We start from the raw sequence: 25,611 nt of genomic DNA on the forward strand, positions 1-25,611 counted from the left end.
TAGCTTCTGTCAAGTCATCCAACCCATGTCAGCATGGAAAAATGTCTTGTTGCTCTAGCACTTCACATTCTGAGTTCAAGTCCCACCTAGACCAACTTTCCCTTTAATCCTTTTAGGACCGAAAAAAATTAAAATAACAATCAAATACTAGGGTTGAGATAACTGGCTATGTCCCTCCTCTCAAAACTGTTAGCCTTGTGCCAGAACTTGAAACCATTATTATTAATACTGAACAAAATTATTCTAAGCTGTTAGCAGCATTCTAAACGGTCACTGTGTTGTAGTTTGTCATCACAGATGATATAATAAAATTAAGTCTGAAGACTTTTGAATCAGGTGAATAGACAGAGGACGTGTAGTAAATGATCTTGTGAGTAATCACAGATAATCTTGTAACAATATACAAAATTTACCTATAAAATAACCAACCATTTTCACCTATAACTCTTCATTTCAACAGATTTTGAAATGGAATGTGAAACTACATTTAGAGTTTCTTTTATTTCCAATAGTAAATTTATGCAATTTTCAAAACCAATTTTTCTGAAGTTTTCTAAATGTTTTTAATTTTCATTTTCACCATTTATCACTATTGATTTATCTTTATTTTCTCATTTTGTTTTGCAGGTACTCTAAATATTAATCATGACATTAGAAAGAAACATTCTTCCAGAATACAATGCTAGTGAGGGGTCAGCCATGACAACTAAAACTGCTGTATTAGATGTCCCCAAAAAGGATGAACCTATTAATAGCCGGAACAGTCCAAGTACTCTCAATGTACTTACCACCAGTACAGACTTGGAGTTTTCCAATAGGTAAATTAATAATGCTTTTCTAATTTTGTCATTTTTACATGATTAATTTTCTGTAAAAAAAAAAAAAAGAATTTTTTTTTGCTAATGGTGATGTTATTGTTTGTTGTTGTTGTTCCAACAGATTATTTCACAATAGGTTGCGAGTTATATAAGGATTTCATGTGGCCTAGTAGTAAGGATGATGCACTCTCAATCACAAGACCATGATTTCAATTCTCAGACTGGGTAACGTGTTGCATTCTTGAACAAAACACCTCCTTTTACATTGCTTCAGTCTACTCAGCTGTAAACAGGTTCAGGCAATAGCTGGAAAGTTAACCCTGTGACAGATATGCATCCTGTTCAAGGGAAGTGCTGTAATCTCAATTACTTGCATACCATAGAAATTGGTCTTATAAATCCTAGGGCTTGTGAAAAAAAAGCATATGAATACTTTATCTAAGATTTTAACTATAAAGAAGGAAGAAGCAGAACTGTAGTTTTTTTATAAATTTCGTTAATTTGTAATTTTTTATGTAATTTTTAGGTGAACAATGATTATAAATACTTCTAGTTCATAAATTATAGCCATATGATTCATGAAGATAGATATATATATTTATATAATTTATAAAGGTATATATCAATTTGTAAAGATATATATCCAATGCAGATTGATATCTGTTTTCTAAAACAGTCCCCTACTCACCATAAGTACTACACAATTTTTAACTAGAATTCCAGAAAATTTCATATTCTTCAACAGTTAACTGATGGTTTTGTACCACAAAATAAACTCAAACTCTGTGTGTGTGTGTGTGTGTGCGTGCGTGCGTGTGTGTGTGTGTGTGTGCGTGCGTGCGTGTGTGTGTGTGTGTGTGTGGAGTGTGTGTTATTCTCTTCTTGCTTTAATTTGACATGACAGTTGCAATGAAGAGTCACTGTCATGCAAGTGGCGTCCTTCACTTTCAGTCTTCCATAAAAATATGTCTGGTCACAGGGAAATATTACTTCACTTAGATTAAACCTGACAAAGAATATACATAGAATTCTTTGTATAATTTAAATGATTTGAAAATGTAAAGAACCTTTAAAACTTATACATTTCAAAACTGAGATCACCAATACATACAATAAATACACAAAATTATTTACAAAATTATTTTATTGAATATTTTAAAAATGATATATAAGAACATTTTATGGCTACCTTAAAGATCATCATTCTGGCCTTATAATCCCTGAAATTTCGATTGATTTGATTGACTGAAGACATCTTTTATCAAAATAGAAAAAGCAATGCTTATTCTGCACTTTTGGAGAATTTCAGGGAATATAGTGATGATGATTTGTAATTTTCTGTAGAACATTAGAGTAGAACGTTAGAATTCAGTTTAAATAGATTTTATATAAAAAAATTAGAACTGAGAGACATCAGGGAATATCATAAAAATTATACTTTTCTTCTAAAAATGATATCAGAGCTGTAACATTTATTGATTGCAGAATTAACTTGAAATATATGTCAATATTTTGAATTGATATGTTTGAAATTTTTATGGAATTGTTATCACATTGAATACAAAGTGATTTTCTTTTTCAAAATATTACATTTGGGGAAATATTATATTTTCATTTATAAAAAAATAAAATAATTGATTATCAAAAGCACTATGTCCTAATGAAAACTACTGTTCTCTAAGATTAGAAAAATATATAAAGAGGGAAGATAAAGATGGCTGAACTGCTAAACTAAGGAATGATGATGCTAAACTATAGAGCAATTGGGCCTGTCAGTATGGTTGCAACTACTAAAGTAGATTCTGCTTGTTCAACTTAACAATTTATTGATCACCTGTTCCCCACATGACATGACTGCTGAAAGTAATTGCAAATACTAAAATGTTCTTAGCCAATTGGCACACTATCCTATATTGAAAAACTAGCAATCAACTACTTTCATAGCAATCCTCTCCGTAGTGCTGGAGATGAATGTGACAATAATATAGTTTGATTAGAATAAAACTTTCCAGTTAAACTAATAAAAATGTCTAAAACAAATAAATCACAAGAAAATTGAGCCAGTAACTATGCATGTTATAAATAAATCTGTGTTATAAACCAATTTATTATAAGCAAAATGTTAGGTGGAGTTAGAAAATTCAGCCTTCTTTTCACACATTTATGCCCGTACACAACTATACAGAGCTTTATTCAAGTATACAACTGGCACAACTATATATTATCTTCTTCAACCATAATGCTAGAAAATCTTTAACCGTGGAATTTTTATAGCTGAGACATAAAAAGCCATAGAGCTGATGTGGCAATATTATATTTCCTTTCTCCAACTTATTTAACTTTTGTGCAAGTGGATTTTCTTTTAATATAACTGAAGACATAGCTGTGTAGTTAAGAAGTTAGTTTCCTAATGACATGGTTTCAAGTTCAGTCCCACTTCATGATACCTTGGCAAGAGTCTTGTATTTTAGCCCGAGGTGGACCAAAGTCTTGTAAGTGGATTTGGTAGATAGAAACTGAATGGAACCCATTATATGTATATATCTATGTAAGTGTGTGTGTGTGTTTGTGTTTTCTTGTCTTGACATTGTGTGATAACTATAAACGATTATCATTACCATACAAACAGTGTCATTCATTTCCAATATTCTGTTTGTATCATGAGAAAATATTACCTCATTTGGAAACAATTGAGGGTTGGCCGGAGGAAAGGCATCCGACTGTAGAAAATTTGCCTCAGTAAACTTTGTTCGATCCATACAAGCATGGAAAAATGGTCATAAAAACCATGACTGTAACTGGAGATTATTGGAATTGTATAATCTGAATAATTATTTCAGTCCACTGAAGCCCTGAAATTCTAACTTTAATATAACTAAATTCTCAAATGGATTTAAATCCAAATAATAGCATTCAAGTGTACTATTGAGAACTTATAAATGTAATTTATATGGATTTATTGTATAATTTGTCCAAGAATTGCAGAAGAAGCTTAAATTGTCAAGAAAGGGTTTGATATAACTGAAGATAGAAATAGTTCTGATTAATTTAACAATTAGCCGTAAGGATGTTCATAGCAGAACAGTATGAAGAAAGCAGCTGACGTTAGATACATAGCAATTAAGTATATATGAACTTGATACTGCATGAAGAATGTAATTAATGAACATAGCGGAAGTGTAGAAAAGTCATTAAAATGAAATGAATTGATGCAAATGATAATGAATAATAATGCTAATGGATAATAATAATCATAATAATAATAATAATAATAATAATCCTTTCTAATGAAGGCACAAGGCCTGAAATTTGGTGGAAGGAGACTAGTTAATTACATCAACCACCCCAATGCGTAACTGGTACTTATTTTGTCGACCCTGAAAAGATGAAAGGCAAAGTCAACCTCAGCAGAATTTGAACTCAGAATGTAGTGACAGGCGAAATACTGCTAAACATTTCGTCCAGCGTGTTAATGATTCTGCCAGCTCGCTGCCTTAATGATAATAATAATGATAATAATAGTAATAATCCTTTCTACTATAGGCACAAGGCCTGAAATTTTGGGGGAGGGGTTAAATCGATTATATCAACCCCAGTTCTTCACTAGTATTTAATTTATCGACCCCGAAAAGATGAAAGGCAAAATTAATCTCAGTGGAATTTGAACTCAAAGCACAAAGACTGTAATAATAATAATAATAATAATAATAATAATAATAATAATAATAATAATAATAATAATAATCTTTTCTAGTCTAGACACAAGGCTCGAAATTTTGAGGGACCATTCGATTGGAACGACCCCCGTACGCAACTGGTACTTAATTTATCGACCCCAAAAGCATGGAAGGCAAAGTCCACCCCAGTGGAATTTGAACTCAGAATGTAAAGACAGACAAAATACCGCTAAGCATTTCGCCCGGCATGCTAATGTTTCTGCCAGCTCACCGCCCGATATTATTATTATTATTATTATTATTATTATTATTATTATTATTATTATTATTATTATTATTATTATTATTATTATTATTATTATTATTATTATAATAATAATAATAATAATAATAATAATAATAATTATTATTATTATTATTATTATTATTATTATTATTATTATTATTATTATTCTCAGAATCTGGTTTCCTTTCCATACAATATATTATTGCTGATTATTAGTAAAACATCCAACTAGCTGCTAGCTGAAGTCTCTGGCTGAGATTTGGAACAGCTTGTATAAAACAAAGCAACATCAATAGAAATAGCGATGATGATCATGATGATGATGATGGTGATGGTGGTGAAGATGATGATGATGTTGATGTTAATTTAATTATTACCTGGAATTCTTTCAAAAAAATAGTGCACTGTCAAGAAATTGTCGTATTTGGAAGATATATAAAAGAATTTCCAGAACTGTTAACAATCTATAAATGCCAAGTTATATGGTATTATACAGAAACAATGAACTTAAAATATCTTTTGCCAACAAGATAATATCTACTTGGTTGTTTAATCAGTTAAATTCTCCTCAAATTAAACTCTACCATCTTGAAAAGAAAAGGGTACATTAGACAATGCAGTCCTAGATATATAATGCCTGAATGTAAAATGAAATGGTCATGGTCAGAATATCTTTAACGATAAGTCTGCTTATTCAAGGTTGAATTGGATCTTAACAACTACATACAATATTTATTATTTGGAATGATCTCAGGATAAATCATTGGTTGTGTAATGAATGCATAGTGGTAGCTTTTCTCCTGTTTTTTTTTTTGTTTTGAGTTTAAATTCTGTTGGGTTCAACTTTGTCTTTCATCTATTTGGGGTTAATAAAAATAAGTACCGATTGAACACTGGAGTTGATATAATCAATTTGCTCAAGCCCCTCAAAATTGCTGGCCTTGTGCCAAATTTAGAAAGAATTATCTTTTTTTTAAATGTGATACAAATGAAATGAAAAATGATGGTATTTTAAGCATTGTTCATTAAATAATGGTGTTAAATCTGCTTTGGTTTTCAACTATACCCTGATTAGATGATGTTTGTTGGATCTCTGATGTGAATAGATAAAAAAAAACAATAACAAAAAGATGAATGGTATCAAATATTATACTTACAAACTGAAATTTTTACAAGAGAAAAAGAGTGGGGAGCAAGAGAGAGAGAGAGAGACAGACAGATAGAGACAGAGAAAGACAGACAGAGACAGAGAAAGACAGACAGAGACAGAAAAAGACAGACAGAGACAGAAAAAGACAGACAGAGACAGAGAGAGCATAACTATTATACTGCCCAACTTGCTGAAGCAAAAAAGACATAAAATCTGAAAATAGCACAGTTAAAATATGATTGACACACCTTATGTCCCTGCCTTAAATTGTGACTGACACACCTTAATTTTTTACTTTGATAATATAATAAAAGCATATTGATAATTTCCCATTTCCATTAAAATTCATTTCAGTTTGACCCATTAAACAGTTGCCCAGCCTTGAGAGCATGTACAGATATTCTTCTACACAACATCTGCAGGAAAAAGTCCAATTGATACTTTTCTCTGTATCACATGACTCTGAATTTAAGCATAACATATCTGGGCCAACAGACAATAATCATTATATTGATTTTAAAAAGAAAAAGTCTTTATCGTCTTTATTCATTTATACTCAGTGTTTATTATTTTGTTGTTATTTTTCTTTTTACCCTCTTGTTTCCATTGTGACTTGGGCCACTGATAATCGTTCTCCACTTTTTCCTGCAGTTCATCTAAGGTGTATCTTGCCTCCTAGGCATCCACCTACAGGGCACAATGCCAAGTAATTCTTGGTCAGACTCTTCCCCATTTTCCTTAAAGATTCCATGTAAGGACCAGTTCGGTAATGCTAGTTACAAGTATTTAAATAAAGGTTATTTTCAAGATTCACTCAATAGATTAGATTTTCTCTCTCTCTCCCCCTCTCTCTCCCTCTCTCATTTACTTTTCAAATAAGATATTTAGTTTATGACATTTTCCTTTTGTGCATTACTTATTTCATAACACCTCAATAAAGAAAACTAGTTATTTTGCCTTCTTGCTTTGCTATTGTTAAACAGGAATATACTTCAGAATTGCTACTGTTTAATATATCTCTAATGTTATCTCTGCTATAGTTTATCTATAACTAGCACAAATAGTAAAATAGTTTGTTTTCCTTTTGTTCTTTTGTTTTCGTTAGACTCCTTCATTGATTATGTACGAGTATTTTAAGTACTTTTCATTAATATTTTATTTGTGTCTTATGTCACGTGAGTGCTTACACTTAAGTGTGTGTGTATGTACTTAATATATATAAATACATAGGTGTGTGTGTAGTGTATACATTCATAAATATTTCTGTTAAGAGCTGCTGTGTTATAAGGGCACAAACTCTCATAAATACAAATGAAGTCTTAATTATATAGCAAAACTTTTCGTATATTTATTTGTTTCAGATATATATATATAACACTCCTGTCTTACTTTTGCCTACTGATTTTGTCAGTGTTTTTCTGTTCCTTCAATTTAAATCAAAAGATCATTGTATTTGTTAGTTCCCCAAATCAAATAAAAGCCTCAGCTCTCAAAAAAATAAATAAAGGTGCAGGAGTGGCTGTGTAGTAAGTAGCTTGCTTACCAGCCATATGGCTCTGGGTTCAGTCCCACTGCATGGGCACCTTGGGCAAATGTCTTCTACTATAGCCTCGGGCCGACCAAAGCCTTGTGAGTGGACTTGGTAGACAGAAACTGAAAGAAGCCTGTCCTTATATATATATATATATATATATATATATATATATATATATATATATATATATATATATGTGTGTGTGTGTGTGTGTGTGTGTGTGTGTGTGTGTGTGTGTACATATATGTATATATATATATATATATATATGTATATGTTAGTGCATTTGTTTGTCCCCCACCCACCATCGCTTGACAACCGATGTTGGTGTGTTTATATGTCCCCGTAACTTAGCATTTCGGCAAATGAGACTGATAGAATAAGTACTAGGCTTACAAAGAATAAGTCCTGGAGTCGATCTGTTCGACTAAAGGCGGTGCTCCAGCATGGCTGCAGTCAGATGACTGAAACAAGTAAAAGAATAAACGAATAAAGGGAGAAGATAAAAACGGTTTGCTGGAGCTGTTTTTTGTTAGTTTGACATATTAAGACATTGAATAGACTGAAGAATAAACTGCTACTCATATACCACTATAACAGCACTATCAACACATGAAAGGTTATAAGACACGAAAGAACTTAAATTATTTTCTTTATCTATTAGAAGTTGTTGAAAAATAAAGCATACTTATCTTCATGTTTGAAGTTAATGATCATTGATCTATGTGTCAAATAAGCCTTAAAAGCCAGGTTTATAGAATTACTTAGTAACTATTGCCTTTATATATATATATATATATATATATATATATATATATATATATATATATACCGAAAAGCTGTCTCAAGTTGTGTGGGATAGTTCTTAAGAACTAGTGCTTATCATATGTTTGATCTTGATTAAGATGCTAATCTATCACAACTAGATTTTCCTGACTGAAGATAGTCGAGTGAAGTGTACAGCGCAAATATAAAAGAAATATATGCAATACCTGCAGAGAATGTCATGTCTAAACCCAAGAATTGTCAGACTCTAACCACTTAGACATTTTCACTTTCACAAGAAGCTGTTGGTTCAATTCAAACATTTCTACTTTCTTTCAAGCAAGAAAAAACTTCACTTAATGAATCTGAAAAATATCTTTTCTAATAAAGAGTCCCCAAAATTTGGGGCATTAGATGTATTATTAATAGTATTTATAATAATGGCTTCAAATTTTGGTGTAAGGCCATCAGTTTTTGAGGGGAGGGGAGAAATCAGTAATATAGACCTCCAGTACTTGACCGGTATTTATTTTATTGACCTTGTAAAGATGAAAGGCAGAGTTGACCTCAGTGAAATTTGAACTCAGGGCATAAAGGCACATGAAAGGCTGCTAAGCATTTTGTCCGGCATGCTCAGGAATAATATTCATAATAATAGTCTGTTTGCCATGAGATGTGTTTCAGTGTTACACTTTTAAGAACCTTCACTATAGAATGAATTCATCATCATCATCATCATCATCATCATCATTTAATGTCCATGTTCTTTGCTGACGTGGGTTGGACGGTTTAACAGGATCTGATAGGCCCAAGGACTGCATCCTGCTCCAGTGTCTGCTTTGATGCCCTTCCTAATGCCAACCACTTTATAGATTGTACTGGATGCTTTTCTCATGCCACTGGCATTAATGAGGTCACCATGCAGCTTGCATGACTATGAAACCTAAGGAAGGGTGGCAGATTTATGCTAAGAGATGGGGTTGGGAAGTTAAGATTTGAGAAATAGATGGGGGAAGAGCAGGTTCTTGTGGAGGAGTTACATGACTACTCACATTTAGGAGAGAGAATGAAAATGAATTGGTGGTAGTGATGAAATGTCCCGGTGGCCCCTCGAGGTACAAGATGAATAGAAGTGAGTGGTAACAGGGAAGCTAGGAGTGTGGACGGGTGAGGGATTTACAAAAAGTGTATAGGGAGATGTGCAAGAGGTAGGGAAGATTGAAAAGAAGAAGTAGGCAACAATGATGGATTACAAGGTGTGGGAGGGAAATCTTCAATATTGAAATAAGTTTGAGCGTTACGCTTTAAACAAGCTTAAACATGGAATGGAATTGAAGATATAATCAAAATCTTTAACACAATGAGACAAGTTTGTGTGTTGTACTTCCTGTCAACCTTAACTAGAGAATGAAATCGGAGACATAATCCAAATCTTCAACATATTGAAACAATGATCTATAAATTTATATTGCCAGACAGAAATAAGAACACTTACAAGACATGGAATTTTCAATCATCATCATCATCATCATCGTTTAACGTCCGCTTTCCATGCTAGCATGGGTTGGACGATTTGACTGAGGACTGGTGAAACCGGATGGCAACACCAGGCTCCAGTCTGATTTGGCAGAGTTTCTACAGCTGGATGCCCTTCCTAACGCCAACCACTCAGAGAGTGTAGTGGGTGCTTTTACGTGTCACCCGCACGAAAACGGCCACGCTCGAAATGGTGTCTTTTATGTGCCACCCGCACAAGCCAGTCCAGGGGCACTGGCAACGATCTCGCTCGAAAATCCTACAGGAGCCAGTCAGGCGGTACTGGCAACGGCCACGCTCAAAATGGTGCATCTCATGTGCCACCCGCACAAGAACCAGTCCAGGGGCACTGGCAACGATCTTACTTGGCTTGCCGGGTCTTCTCACGCACAGCCCATTTCCAAAGGTCTCGGTCCGTAGTCATCGCCTCGGTGAGGCCCAATGTACGAAGGTCTTGCCTCACCACCTCAGCCCAGGTCTTCCTGGGCCTACCTCTTCCACGGGTTCCCTCAACTGTTAGGGTGTGGCACTTTTTCACGCAGCTATCCTCCTCCATTCTCACCACATGTCCATACCAGCGCAATCGTCTCTCTTGCACGCCACAACTGATGCTTCTAATGTTCAGCTTTTCTCTCAAGATACTTACACTCTGACGGGTATTCACATTGACATTACACATCCAACGGAGCATACTGGCTTCATTCCTTGCGAGCTTACGTATGTCCTCAGCAGTTACAGCCCATGTTTCACTGCCATGTAGCATGGTTGTTCGTACGCATGCGTCATACAGTCTGCCTTTTACTCTGAGTGAGAGTCCCTTTGTCGCCAGCAGGGGTAAGAGCTCTCTAAACTTTGCCCAGGCTATTCTTATTCTAGCAGCTACACTTTCAGCGCACCCACCCCCACTACTAACTTGGTCGCCCAGATAGCGGAAGCTATCGACTACCTCTAGTTTTTCACCCTGGAATGAGATAGAAGTTGTTTCCTGTTTGTTTGCAGTCTTTATTGCACCTGAACATCTGCCACAAACAAAAACTAACTTGCTAGTTAACCTGCCTTTGATGTTGCTGCACCTCTTATGTGTCCATAGCTTGCACCGGGTACATCTTATAGAGTTACTACCTACTCCTTTTCTACATACTGAGCAGGGCCATCTACCTGAAGGGGTTTGTGTTTTATCTACCTTCCTACTTATTAGGATTTTGGTTTTAGCTAGGTTGACTCTAAGGCCCTTCAATTCTAGACCTTGCTTCCACACCTGAAACTTCTCCTCTAGTTCTGATAGTGACTCCGCAATTAGGGCAAGGTCATCAGCATAGAGGAGCTCCCAGGGGCAACCTGTCTTGAACTCCTCTGTGATTGCCTGGAGGACTATGGTAAATAATAGGGGGCTGAGGACGGAACCTTGGTGGACCCCTTCTTGCTAACTACTACTACTACTACTTGTAGTACTGCTACTTAAAAGAATTGTGGATTGGCAGCCTATATATATATATATATTATTATAGTTCATATATGTAGTATATTCTGCTTAAATTCTCAAGAATGTTTGAAATGAAAATCACATGAAATCTTCTGTCCCAAGATATATTTGCTTATATTTGAATAAACAACTTCCTAATTGTGATAGTCTGGATTAAAAAAAAAAAATTTGCCTGCTATTTTTAAAGGTGGTAGCGAGTCATTTGAGGATGATTGCATGCTATCTTTAGCAGGGTTAGTGACCACAAAGAGGATCTCTTGTTAGTTATGGCTTAGTGACAGTTTAACAAGGAGGAAGTGAATAATGTATTCATGTACTAAGGAGGATGTGTATTACGACACAGAAAATATTTAATCTAAGATTAGACTATCTATAAATATGAGTATAGAAATATGACAACAGGAGTAATGAATATAGCCACTATACATAATCATATGCTATTTGCAGGCACACAGACACACACATACACACAGTTAAAAGCAAACACATACGTACTCATGTTTGCAAACATGTATATGCTCACATACACAAATACCTTTTATACAAAATAAATTTGTACACATATACGTGCAACAAAAGTTTATAAAAACACCGACTTACATAGGCCAATAGGTCAGTGTTGACACATGGAGTATAAGAATTAGAGAAATATTTATTAATTAAAATGAACACCTGTGGTAAGGGGAATGAATCATTAGCTTATTGGTCAGTCTATTTCTTTATTGCCCACAAGGTGCTAAACATAGAGGGGACAAGCAAGGACAGACAAAGGGATTAAGTCGATTACATCGCCCCCCAGTGCATAACTGGTACTTATTTAATCGACCCCGAAAGGATGAAAGGCAAAGTCAACCTCAGCGGAATTTGAACTCAGAACGTAGTGGCAGATGAAATACCGCTAAGCATTTCGCCCGGTGTGCTAACGATTCTGCCAGCTCACAGCTCTTGTCAATCATATCAAAAAATACAAGAGAGACATCCCTGAAATTTTAATTAAAATTAATTTTTAAAAATCTAATGTGAGTAATTGAGTTTGATCTAGGTAACATGGTGACAACTCCAGACACATTTTAGTCTTATTAACCATTTCAGTAAAGCATAAAGCATAATTTTTACTGTACTAAAAGACAAAAATGAGTTGAAAGATATATAAGTTTATAAGTGAATTAACACTGAGTGGAGTGATAATTTGAAAGTAAAGACTTTGAGAAAAATACTCAAGTTTCCCCCACTCTGCATGAAAACTGAATGGTACTTAATGAACAAAACATTTTGATAAATTAAAATTACATTAATAGTCATGTAAACACATAGGATAACTAAAGATTTGAAAACAATTATAGAATTATATGTAGTTGAGAAAGATAATGGTTATGGCTTGAATGTCTTTGGGAATATGGCTCATGTAGAACTTTCCCAAAAGCCCCAGAGTGCTAGGTTCAGTCTGTTATCGAGGTTGACTACAGTAGGATTTGAACTCAAAATGCAAAGAGCTGGAAATAAAATCCACAAGATATCTTATCCTGTGTTTTTACAGTCTTGCCACTTCACCAGCTTGGATTGCTACTTTTATTCATCGTCCCCAAAGGAATGGTAGACAAAGTTGACCTTGACAGGATTTGAACTCAGAGCACAGAGGATTGGAACAAATACTGCAAAGTATTCTGTCAAATGCTATAATGACTCTTCTAAATTGCCACCTCCATTAAACAAGGAAGGATACATTGTATAATGTAGTCCAAGATACCCCATACCCCTAATATGATGACAGTCATGGCTAGAGTACCCTTCATCATGATCAAAGCCAATCTTGTCTACTAGATAAGGATTGGCCTCAGACTAAACAACAACTGAATATAAAAATAAGACTTCATGTTTGTTTATCCAAAAAATAAGGTTAGTGTTTATATGTGTGTGGGAGAGAGAGAGAGAGAGAGAGTATATATCTGTTACATGACAATGTAGATAACTATTTAAATCAATCTTGTTATTTTCTGAAAATTTTGGTTTGATTTTTTTTTAACAATATCTGGATTTTTGATAATTTTATGTTATGATCATAATATGATTTCAACCTATAATATCTGTTTAATAGATCTTTCCCCTGTGATAGTGGTTGTTTTAGGAAACAATCTAGTTATTTGTAGTAGCAGCAGAACTTACAAATCAATATATCTTTCAGCTCACCAATTTCGCTTCAGAAATCAATTGCCTCAAACTTTATTTATTGATGCAAACTAGTTCTCAACTTACAAGCAGATAAACAAGAGAGTGAGTGAGTGAGGTTGAGAGAGAGAAAATATATAGGAAGAGTGAATGTACCATTTAAAGTCCTTTGCTATCTTTTCATATTCTTTGCTTTATAATCTATAATGATTTGGAAAATATCAGCTCTCTAATCAAATATACTATATATAGTTAGAGAGAAAGAAATATATAATAGTACTGAAGCTCACTCAGTTGGCACACACAAGCATCACGTAAGTGGACTAGAGTCACGAGTTATATAGTGTCACTAGTGTTTTACAGTGCTTTAGGTGAAGTAGCGAATATTTCCCTCCCCACTTAGCAGAAGAGCAGGTAAGAAAAGTGAAAAAGTGTTTTAATGGGGGTAAGCAAAAACAGTAAAAAAAAAAGAGAAAAGCTTTTTTGTTTTTTTATTAACCTAAGATTAAAATCTTTTGAATTAGTATAATAATAGTAATTGTGTTTTAACAGGCTTTCAATGTGGTTTTAGGAAAGGAAAGCGAAAAGTTGTGATGTTTATAATTTTCATAACAATATATAAATCATATAGGGGGGAATGGAAATACTTTTTCACCAAAACTGGATTATAAATGCAAGTTATTGAGATCTTAGTGTCATACCTGTCAAAATAAGAACAAAATGATAACTAATGGTTGGTCAACAAGGGATCCTCCTCTTGAGAAATAGCAACTAAATTACCTTCAGACCACGGAAAAAGACATGTTGGATGATGTAGCATTAAGTATACTATATCCTTTCTACTAAAGGCACAAGGCCTGAAATTTAATGGGAAGGAGATGGTCAATCACATTGCCCCCAGTGTTTCACTGGTACTTAATTTATAGACCCCCAGAAGGCTGAAACACAAAGTTGACCTCAGCGGAATTTGAACTCAGAGCATAGCGACGGGCAAAATACCGCTAAGCATTTAGCTCATAGTGTTAATGATTCTGCCAGCTCATCACCTTCCTTAGTTACACTATATCATCATCATCATCACATATCCATTTTGCAGTATTGGCATAAGTTGGATAAGTCTCAAAGCATGTATTCATAATATGCATGTAATCTAATACAGTGTTTTTATATGGGTGAATGGGGGTGGGTCAGTCTGTTCTGATCGTAAAATGGGTGGACAAATTACCATGTTTAATTAATAACATTAAAATGAGTTTTTAACTTTTATAATTTCTCCAGTGTCATGGTGAAGCAAGAAGAATTCTGTGTATGTAAACAATATTTTGTTTTTTCATGAATAAAGAGAAAAAAAAGGGACGAAAAATTTCCCTAATATGATTTCACTTTACTTTTGTATTGAGTACTTTTTCCTATAAGGTCAAATGTACTTGTGTTTGTGCACGTGTGTGCAGTCACACATGTGTGAGTGTATATGTACATTTCTATCTATTTCTGTCTTTCACTCGCCTCTCTCTCTCTCTCTCTCTCTCTCTCTCTCTCTCTTTCTCTCTCTTGCATATAGCCCAGTGAACTTATAATAATAGGAACAAATGAAGATCTATAGCCTTGATATAAGTATTTCTTTAATGCCCACAGGGGGCTAAACATAGAGGGGACAAACAAGGACAGACAAAGGGACTAAGTCGATTACATCAACCCCAGTGCGTAATTGGTACTTATTTAATCGACCCCAAAAGGATGAAAGGCAAAGTCGGCCTCAGTGGAATTTGAACTCAGAACGTAACACCAGACAAAATACTGCCAAGCATTTCGCCCAGTGTGCTAACAATTATGCCTGCTTGCTGCCTTGATATAAGAGCTGCAGTTTTCTCATCAGTTCTCCATAGATGTTCTCCTTTTCTCCAGTTTCTGAAGAAGCATTCACATCCCCTGGGCAACTGATCTCTACAATGGTGCATGACTTTTTCTCCATATCCCATGCAATTATATCTGACTTGTGCTTACACCGGGTTGCTGTTTTTATCTGAGTGTTTCAGTAGTATTCTTTATTTTTAAAGTGTAGATACTTTCTGTCCCTGCTGTGTTTTTGTTATGGCCATCAGAGCAATTCTACATTTATATAGCATTGTAGACCATCTTAGCAACAATGTCATGCCACAAAGGAAGGCAATATCTTGCAGACATTTCTGGGTAGTTATTGATGATACAACTGATATCTTCTAATCAACACTACAAAAATTGCAAGCTGGCATTAATATCAGTGAGGCAACAGTCAAGTACTGGTTCCATATAATCAATTGTACTTTTCTTCAAAATTTGTTGTCTTGTGCTTATGTTAGAAATCAATTTTATTAACCCTGTCACACTATAACCCTGCTATAATGGGAATAGGCTAAACATCATCTCTGCTAGATTCCCAGTAAAGTGGTAATTAACAACACACAGAGAAAAAGAAGATGGAGCTAATCCTGTTTGTTAGTTTGCCTGCAATCGTTACACTTGAGCTGTATATGCAACTATTTATTCTTTTTGCTCAGGGGCCCAGGTGGAAAGTAAAATTAGATACAGTGGCCCAGGTCTGAGAGGGTTAAGGGTAGTTAATGACAGAAAGCATGGTGAGTGTTAGAATTGTTTCAGCAATAGTATTTGATGGTTTCCCTAAAATGGAAAGCTGGCAGAAACGTTAGCATGCCGCGCGAAATGCTTAGTGGTATCTCGTCTGTCTTAATGTTCTGAGTTCAAATTACGCCGAGGTCAACTTTGCCTTTCATCTTTTTTGGGGTCGATAAATTAAGTACCAGTTGCATACTGGAGTCGATCTAATTGACTGGCCCCACTCCCCCAAAATTTCGAGCCTTGTGCCTAGAGTAAAAAAGAGTATTATATTCTGAGTATTATATTCTGAGTTCAAATTCTGCTAAAGTCGGTTTTGCTGGGGTCAAGCAAATAAGTACAAGTCATGTGCTGAGTCAATCAAAAGTTCTTTGGCTTTGTGTCTTTGTTCCAAATCATCCTTATTATCATCATCATCAAAAGTGATGAGCTGGCAGAACCATTAGTGCATCAGACAAAATGCTAAGTGGTATTTATTTCAGTTCTGTGCATTCTAAACTCCTGCTAATGGGCTTGATAGAATAAGTACCAGTTGAATACTAGGGTTGATATAATTGACTAGCTCCCACCTCTCAAATTCTAGGCCTTGTGCTTATAGTAGAAGGAATTATTTATTATTATCGTTGAAGGCGGTGAGTGGGCAGACCCATCAGTGTATCAAACAAAATGCTTTATGCTATTTATTTCAGTTTTTGTAGTCTAACCTCAAATCTTGTTGAGGCCAACTTTGCATTTCATCCTTTTGGGGGTCAATAAAATAAAGTACCAGTTTAATACTGGTGTCAACATAATCAACCAATTCCCACTTCTAATGTTGTTGGTTTTGTGCCAAAATTTGAAACAATTATTATTATCCTCATCTTCATAATCTTATTTTGCTATCCAAACTATTGTATATAATTAATAATTATTTATCTTATTCTGTTTTAATATAATTTAAAACCAATGTAAAATGTTAAATTTTTAATGAGACATTTAAAAACTAAATGCAAGTACAAACAATACTAATCTTGCATGATTTATTTCTCAACACCCATGCAATGAATACAGTCTACTCCCAGGTTTGAATATGTTTCTCAGATCTATCAATAGATTATTGCTATCATAATTTTATTTTGGAAAAAAAAAAAAAACTATGCCAGCCTTTGTGAATATTATTGATTTATGTTGTTTATCTAATCAATACTGAAAAAAGTACAAGTTTCAGTATGAAAAGCTGGGCAGCAACTAGAAAATGCTCAGTTAGATTTGGATAAATGCCTTATATATAAATGTAGGGAAAGGAGAAGAAAAAATGCCAAATAATATTTTAAAAAATACTGTAAACATTGCAGAATTTTATTACTCTCAATTAATTTGTAAACAGCTCTATGAACATTCCTTTCTGAATATGAAATATATGTGTACGTGTATGCATGTATGTATATACATACATATATGTGCACGCACACGTGCATGTGTGTGTTTGTGTGTGTGTGTGTGTGTGTGTGTGTGTATTTGATATTTGTTATTTCAGACAGGCCCTGTGCTTTTACAGATGTGGAAAATAGTTTAATCTTATTGATTGGTCTCATAACTTTATCCTTTGTGTTTCTGTTTACATTGTGCACATTGTGCTTCAATTAGGTTTGTGGCATTATTGGTAACAATGTTAAAACCCCATATGACAAATAAAAGTTTACAAGTAAAAATTCTTATCCAAGAATGTATATATTCTTAGGGGAATATTATGTCTGAAGATTATACTGAGTGAAATATAGTGTAGTGTAATCGATATTGTATCATCTTTATTGTTGTTGCAAATATGATGGCAAGCTGGCAGAAATTTTTAGAGCATTGGAGAACATGCCTTGTGGTATTTCTTCTGGTTCTTTACATTCTGACTTCAAATCCTGCTGAGGTCAGTTTTGCTTTCATCCTCTCAGAGCTGATGAAATAGGGTACCAGCCATGTAGTGGGATTTTATTGTATCAATTAAACCCACTCCTTTTAAAATTATTGGCCTTGAGCTTAGATTATCAAATCACTAGCTGGCCCTGTGCCGTCAAAAATGACAGCTAATTCTAATATTTTACATATAAATATGGATGGTGAATCAAATTAATACACTTGTCAATGCTCACATACATTCACATACTTCCCTTCTACATACACACATACACTCACACAGAGTTGAAACGCTGTTTGATTTTTCATTTCAGTGTTGAATGTTCACCATCCCACCAGTTTGCCATCACCCCTTCCTTCTATCACCCCTTCCTTTCTCATTCATTATAGTAGATTATTAAAGTGATTTCCAAGGCAGCAAGCTGGATAATTGTTAGTATACCAGACAGAATGCTTAGAGGTATTTTGTCCATCCTTACATTCTGAGTTCAAATTCTGCCAAGCCCCACTTTGCCTTTCATCATTTCAGGGTCAGTAAAATAAATACCTGTTTAACACTGGGGTTGATGTAATCAACTCCCAGTTTCAGACCTTGTGCCTATATTTAAACACTGAGGTCAATGTAATCTCCCACTAATTTCATATTTCACTAAAATATTTTGTTAATTAATAGTATAGTGACAAATTTTAATTGCTGGAAGCTGTAAGCTTTAATACTACAGAAAAGGAAAGGAGTTTCTCTTGGAATCTGATATTGTAACTAACACTATTTCTCGCTTATTTATTGAAATTTTTGTTCTTAGAACATGGTATACACTGGCAAAAGCTGGTAGAATCATTACTGCACCAGACACAATACTCAATAGTGTTTCTTCCAGTTCTTTATGTCTAAATGTTGCTAAGGACGATTTTGTTTTTCATCCTTTTCATTTTCATGAAATAAATACCAATTGAGCACTGCCGTGGGGATGTAATCGTGTTCCCCCTCCTCTCAAAACTGCTGGCCTTTTGCCAAAATTAGTAAAAACTAGAACACTATATTTTTAGCAGGTATATTTAGTTTTATTGCAACATGACAATTATAAAACCACAACAATTTTAAATGTCTTTTTTTTTCATCTTGACAGTAATAATTATGTTATACAATTTAATATGATGTGGCGAGTATTGTATTTTTAGCAGCTTAATGTTATTTTCTGCAATTTATCACTGACATTAATTGTCCAATTTTTAAAAGTAAAATTATTTATTTTTCTGAATTTTGTATATCATTATCATGTCTTTTTCCCAGTTAATATGCAAACAAATAAGAGATAAAAGCACAAAGATTCAGACAGACCAATAAACAGATAATCAGGATCAATGCAGTTATTCACTGTTTATGCTATTGATTCTTCATCTTCCTCAATGTACCACGAGTTCAAAAACTATTATTAATTCCATTCTATATCTACCGATAGCATAATGTCCAAATAATTACAATTGGCTTACTCTGAGATAAAAAGAAAATATCCTTATACATATAATACTTTTCTTAAGATGCTCTTACTCAATCTCTTTGTTAAATTTGGATCACAGATCTATTACATTGTTGTCGTCGCCATCGTCATCATCATTATCATCATCATCATCATCATCATCATCATCATCATCATCATCATCATCATCATCATCATCATCATCATCATTCCCAGGCCTGAGCATTACTGTCTCAAGTCTTAGGACTCCAAGATTACAACATTTTCTTTCAACAAGATCCCTATCTATTGCAAGGTTAATCATTCACAGCTGAGTGGATTGGAACAGCATGAAATAGAAGTGTTTTGCTCAAATACAATGCACCATCTAGTCTGGAAATGGAAACCTTGATTTCGTGATCAGGAGTGCAACACCCTAACCACTTGGCCTCGATCTTTCACTATTACATTATGGTCCTTTCTTTTTCATCTTGCTTTTACAACCTTTGTCTCATTACTGATTTACATCACACTTCTGATGAATGCAAAGGTGTTCCTTTTTTACATATATATTTTTTTCCTTTTTGTGTGAAGATAGTTGTGTTTCTATGTTTCTTTTGCTCTATGTGCTCAAAAAAGACAATGTTTCTTCAACATTTTTCATTCACTTCAAAAACATCAACAATGATTAATGAAAAAACTTTTTGTTTACAACTCAAATTTGTCTACCATCAGAATAATCCTGTTAGATCCTTGCTATTTACACTATCCACTCTATGTGTTATCAATAATGATTTTATTGCCCTTATAGGTGGTCAGAACATGATAACTAGCTATCGTGGACTACCAGCTTTCTTTATTGTTTGGTTTTAAGGAAGTAATAAATCATAAAGCCTCCAGTTTTAGACTTTCTGCAGCTGAAAGTCATCTGCTTCCCTGGCCTTCCTTTCTTTATTGTTGTCTTCAGAGTTACATTTCAGGTTGACTGAGATATGTTGACAACTCTCACAAATTCTTTCATGTTGTGACAGAAAAGAGATTATGTTTTTATCCTACAAGTGCCAGCTGCAATTAGGGAAGCTTGAAGATAATGAACAGAATGTATTTGACAGACAGAATGTATTTGATAGCAAAAGTGAATTCAAAGATACCATATTTGGGAATACAATGCTAGTAATAAAATTATCATTCACGAATCAGTAACTTCTGTGGTTTAACCCTTGTGTTTCATTGAACTAACCTGATCTCTTTTTCTTCTACTCATACTTATTACTGGTTTACAATTTGTCCTTATGATACACCTTTCACATAACATTACTGATTTTTCTCAAATGATATTTTTAATATTTATTTTTAAAATGTATTATATGAAATTAATACAAAGAATATATAATACAGGGGTGGACAAAAACAGGTATACAGTTACATAATATAAGTGGAATGTTCTCTTCATTTCTCTATTTCTTTTTTGGAATAAGAATTCTATGATTTTATGTTGTTTTTAGCTAATTCTTTCTATAATAAAATAATTTATTAGTAATTATAACTTTTATAACTGCATGGCTACTTTTGTCCACCCCTGTATATAATACATTTTATTTAGCTTACATGTCATTTTAGATGGTAAATATATTCCCTTTAGACTGAAATTTATACATAGCTAACCATTTGAAATTCAATGTTTTGTAAATGTAATCTTTCCTCTTACAGCATGCTACAGCTGGAGCACCTCAGCCTTACCGACAAGTCCTCCTCCAGCAGTACACCCACAGCTTCACCAAAGTCAGCACCTGTAACACCTACACATGACACTACTAATGGAGTTGATGTGGGCTACCGAGATGGTAACCAACGCAGCTTCTTCGAAGGGTTGCTTGGGTGTCTGCGTCCTGTGTGGACAATTATCGGGAAGGCAACCGCTGCTGAATTTAAACAGCAAGGTAGACAACATTTCATTTTTTCTTTTTTTCTTTATTTCAATTATATTTTACAAAAGTTTTGAGTTCTTTCTGCTTTCTCCATCCAAAACTATTCTAAACTGCAATGAAAAACAAAACAAAAAAAATAAATAAAATAAGATTAAGATAAGTTTTAGTTTAAAGGCCGAGAAGTTGAATAATAATGAGATGAGTTAAGAGTGGATGTGGAACAAATTCAGATGGGATCTAAATATGTTGTGTAGTTTTCAAACTTTGTTTTATACATGTGGCCTGGCTCTCTGTTGATTATGATTATGAGCATTCCAGTTGATACAATCAACCAATTAGCCTGCTTGTGGAATTAACATGCAAATGGCTGAGCACTCCATGGACATGCATATCCTTAACATAGTTCTCAGGGAGATTCAGTGTGACACAGAACGTGACAAGGCCGGTCCTTTTGAATTACAGGTTCTGTTCATTTTTGCCAGCCAAGTGACATACACACATACACATATACCTATATGTGTGTGTGTGTGCATATGGGCTTTTTCCAGTTTCCTTTTGTCAAATACCCTCGTAAGGCATAGGTTGGTCCAGGAGATAATAGGAGACATTGCATAAGGTGCTATGCAATGGGAATGAACCTGAAACCACACGGTTGAGAAGTGTGGCCTCACAGTTGAGACCAAACAACCTTGTTTGTGCCCATACATACACATGTATAAATTTCTGTATCTGATGCAAAAGTTATGATAATCTTTCCTTTATCATGTGATGCAAACCACTGTTCAAATAAATAAACAAAAGGCAATATTAATATTCCCATAACATCTTTTTACAGTACTTATTAAAACATTTCTTCATAAAATTTGATTTAACAAATTATTTTTAACTGTTTATTGAACCATTTCATAATATCAAGAACTAAAGGAAATAATTTTAGTCTAAAAATCTTCTTAAGAAACTTTAATTTGATTTGTAAGTCATTAGAGTTTAATTAAGTTGTAACGTAAATTAAATTATGGAAGTCCATTTTCAGTCATTTATAAACAAAAAGGAATTATAGAAAAGGATGTTAATTCAATCTAAAATAATTAGATTCATCTAAAACTCAAGTCAGATGCTTTATTTTTCAATTAAAAGGGGGATCATTTTAGTACTGATAACTAATATAACAGCATTCCATACTCAGGAAAACAAATGCATTCAGATATATCCTTTTATACTGTAAGTTCAGATGTTAGCTCTTTGTTTTTAATTAACTATAGGTTTCATATACTTGAACAAAATACAAAATGTTTCTAGAGTTTAGTAAAAGTATATATTCACTAAACAAACAAAAACTCCACACAATGGATAATGTCATATAAATGTATGTGTGTATATATGTTTGTGTGTCTGTGTTTGTCCCCCACAACATCACTTGACAATCAATGCTGGTGTGTTTACGTCCCCGTAACTTAGCGGTTCGGCAGAAGAAAGCCAATAGAATAAGTACTAGGCATGCAAAGAATAAGTCCTGGGGTCGATTCGTTCAACTGAAGGTGGTGCTCCAGCATGGCCACATTCAAATGACTGAAACAAGTAAAAGATTAAAAGAATTTCTTATTAGTCTCCATCTCCTTCCTCATCATTTCAGACAATGGGGTAATATTGCTACTTGTAGCTTTAGGCTAGTCTTGTTCTGAAGGGACAGACCTTTGCTTTCTTGGTCATTTCCAAAGCTATGAAAACGATGTTCCTTTGCAAGCTTTCTAGCTGCATACTGCTAGCATTTAGGAAGATGAAGTGCAACATTTGCTTTTTATTTTTTTTCAGTGATTGTGTCTTTTTCTGCAGTTGAAGGAGACATGATTGATATGATCCTACCGATGAATATTCTTGAGTGTCTACTCACAAGTTAATGCTCCTCTTTCTTCTGTAACGCTACTGTGCATTTAATAGATTTTATTCTATAATACTTCTGTTTGGTCCCTCTTTGACACTAGAAGAAAAATAAACTTCAAAGTTTATTATTTTCAAGCCATATTTTACTAATAAAATTCTCATTTCTCTTGAAATAAATTAATAATACAGAACAAAAATAAATTGAAAGTTAAAAATTAATCAATATCGAAAACACATGTCATGTAATTTGAATTGTTTGTTTTAGATGACTGGGAAACTCCATTTGAGAATATCACTGATCTTCAATGGCTTGGCAGTGGAGCCCAAGGGGCTGTGTTTTTGGGCAAACTCAATTCAGAAGAAGTTGCTGTTAAAAAAGTCAGAGATGTTAAAGAAACAGACATTAAAAATCTACGGAAATTAAATCATCCTAATATTATTTCGTTTAAGTAAGTTTTTTCTTCTTTACTCTTTAATAATTATATATTTTATTTATTTATTTTTTTTAATTAAGCCTGGCCACTTTGTTTTCTGTGTTATTATGAAGAATTGTTTACTTTCGCTTCTTGAAATTTCTAAATGCTTTGAAACTGTCTGGTCGTTAATTTTGATTGGAGCCAAATGACATTTGCGAAAGACATGAATGTTACAATTTTTTCCTTTCCTGTAAACATGAATGTGTGTGTCTAAACTATGATAATTATGAAAAATTATTTTTAGTGTAATATATATTAATAACAGCATCAGCGCCAAGCAGTGATTAAGAATAAACAAACTTTAGGTTCATTAAATGTGGGATATTTTAAATTCTAACGGTAACTTCACTGTAGTTACTGTGGAGAAAGAAATTCTCTCTTATGATAAAAGCTGTAAAAATACCATATCTGCTCAGTGCTTCCATCTAGCAGATTCCCAGATGGCATTTTCTGTCTTTTAGCCTTAGTAAGTGGGAAATACTGAAGAGAGATAACCATTGGCAGATTCAATGCTGTAGCTTTACCAAAAAAGCAGTTAACATCAGTGACTGAGTTGCACTAGTGGACTGCCTGGATGGAATAAAAATAAGATCTCTCTCTCTCTCTTTCTCTCTCTCTCTCTCTCTCTCTCTCTCTCTCTCTCTCTCTCTCTCTATATATATATATATATATATATATATATATATATATATATATATATATATATATAAAATGTTATTGTCTCGGAGATTTTTATGGTAGTTGAAACGACATTAGCGTCTATTTCTAATTCAGTACATGGTGAGGCACTTAGCCAACCCCTGATTATAATTATGTATATAATTATAGAATATTTTGTATAATTTACCTAAAAAGATTTTTTTTAACGTACTAACTACTTGGTAAAATTATTAATTAATTAATTTACCCTATGTTATTATTAATATATATATATATATATATATATATATATATATAGCTTGTCAGAAAATGTATACTGAATGGATGAATACATTAAAATAGCTGATGATGCCTACTTTCCTGAACCTCTTTTGAAGCAAATTTATTTTACATTGATGACTTAAAAGCCAACCTAGAAAAGTGGCAAAGGACGAACAGCTCTATCAGTTCAAGAGAGCCCTACTTTATTATTTATAGTATGATAAAGATAGGAATGATGATTGTGATATTTCTTTATTTACCATAGACACACATACAATCAAGTAAAACCAACATTGCAATGAGAGAAACAAAATTTTACTATTGTAGTAAAACAAAATGGAGTCATCAGCCAAGTTAATTTCAAAAGCAAAATAAACAAGATTGTGATCTTTATGAATGTCCCCAAGGATAAAGAAAGTTTAAGCAAAGAGAAGCAGTTACAATTGTTGAACGAAACTAGGTTGAGGAATCATTTCACTAAGAATTTATCACCTTCTCTAAAGAGCTTCCTCTCATAAAATACTATTTTGTTGTATATTCTAAAAGTAAACACTTTGGAGCAATTCTTTATCTCGAGAATGTCATAAAAACATTGTTACATTAAAAAAAAAAAATGATTAATATTTTTGCAAATGTTTGAATTTTTTTATCAGCTCAAAAGATTTTATTATTGTGATTTGACATTATTTGTCTTATTCATATATATATTTTTTTATTTTTCATTACAGAGGAGTTTGTACCCAAGCACCATGTTTCTGTATTATAATGGAGTACTGTCCTTATGGGCAACTTTATGAAATTCTACGTGATGGAAAAGAAATTCCCCCAGCACTTATTTTAGATTGGTCTAAGCAAATTGCAAGTGGCATGAATTACCTTCATTCTCATAAAATCATCCACAGAGATTTAAAGTCACCCAAGTAGGTTTAAATTAATAATTCTTTCAAATTTCTTTCTTTACTCTTTTACTTTATTCTTATATTTTAAAAATTTCATCGAGATTTTTCAAATTTTGCTTGTAATAACAGATACA

At 33.6% G+C, this 25,611-nt stretch overlaps 1 protein-coding gene across 8 annotated transcripts in view; it reads left to right on the top strand.

Annotated features, from left to right (window-relative positions):
• The window catches only part of LOC106873316 (mitogen-activated protein kinase kinase kinase 13-B), a 204,224-nt gene that overhangs the window by 134,765 nt on the left and 43,848 nt on the right, over window positions 1–25,611 (top strand). For all 8 annotated transcript variants that reach the window (XM_052970022.2, XM_089356300.1, XM_052970020.2 and 5 more), the window contains 4 exons: window positions 628–818; window positions 21,083–21,312; window positions 23,447–23,630; window positions 25,307–25,498. In XM_052970022.2, the coding sequence (XP_052825982.2) occupies window positions 646–818; window positions 21,083–21,312; window positions 23,447–23,630; window positions 25,307–25,498 (779 nt within the window). In that variant the 5' untranslated portion in view covers window positions 628–645. The remainder of the gene's footprint in view (window positions 1–627; window positions 819–21,082; window positions 21,313–23,446; window positions 23,631–25,306; window positions 25,499–25,611) is intronic.

Source organism: Octopus bimaculoides, chromosome 8 (genome assembly GCF_046866305.1).
Source record: "Octopus bimaculoides isolate indiv1 chromosome 8, ASM4686630v1, whole genome shotgun sequence".
NCBI classification, from domain to species: domain Eukaryota; kingdom Metazoa; phylum Mollusca; class Cephalopoda; order Octopoda; family Octopodidae; genus Octopus; species Octopus bimaculoides.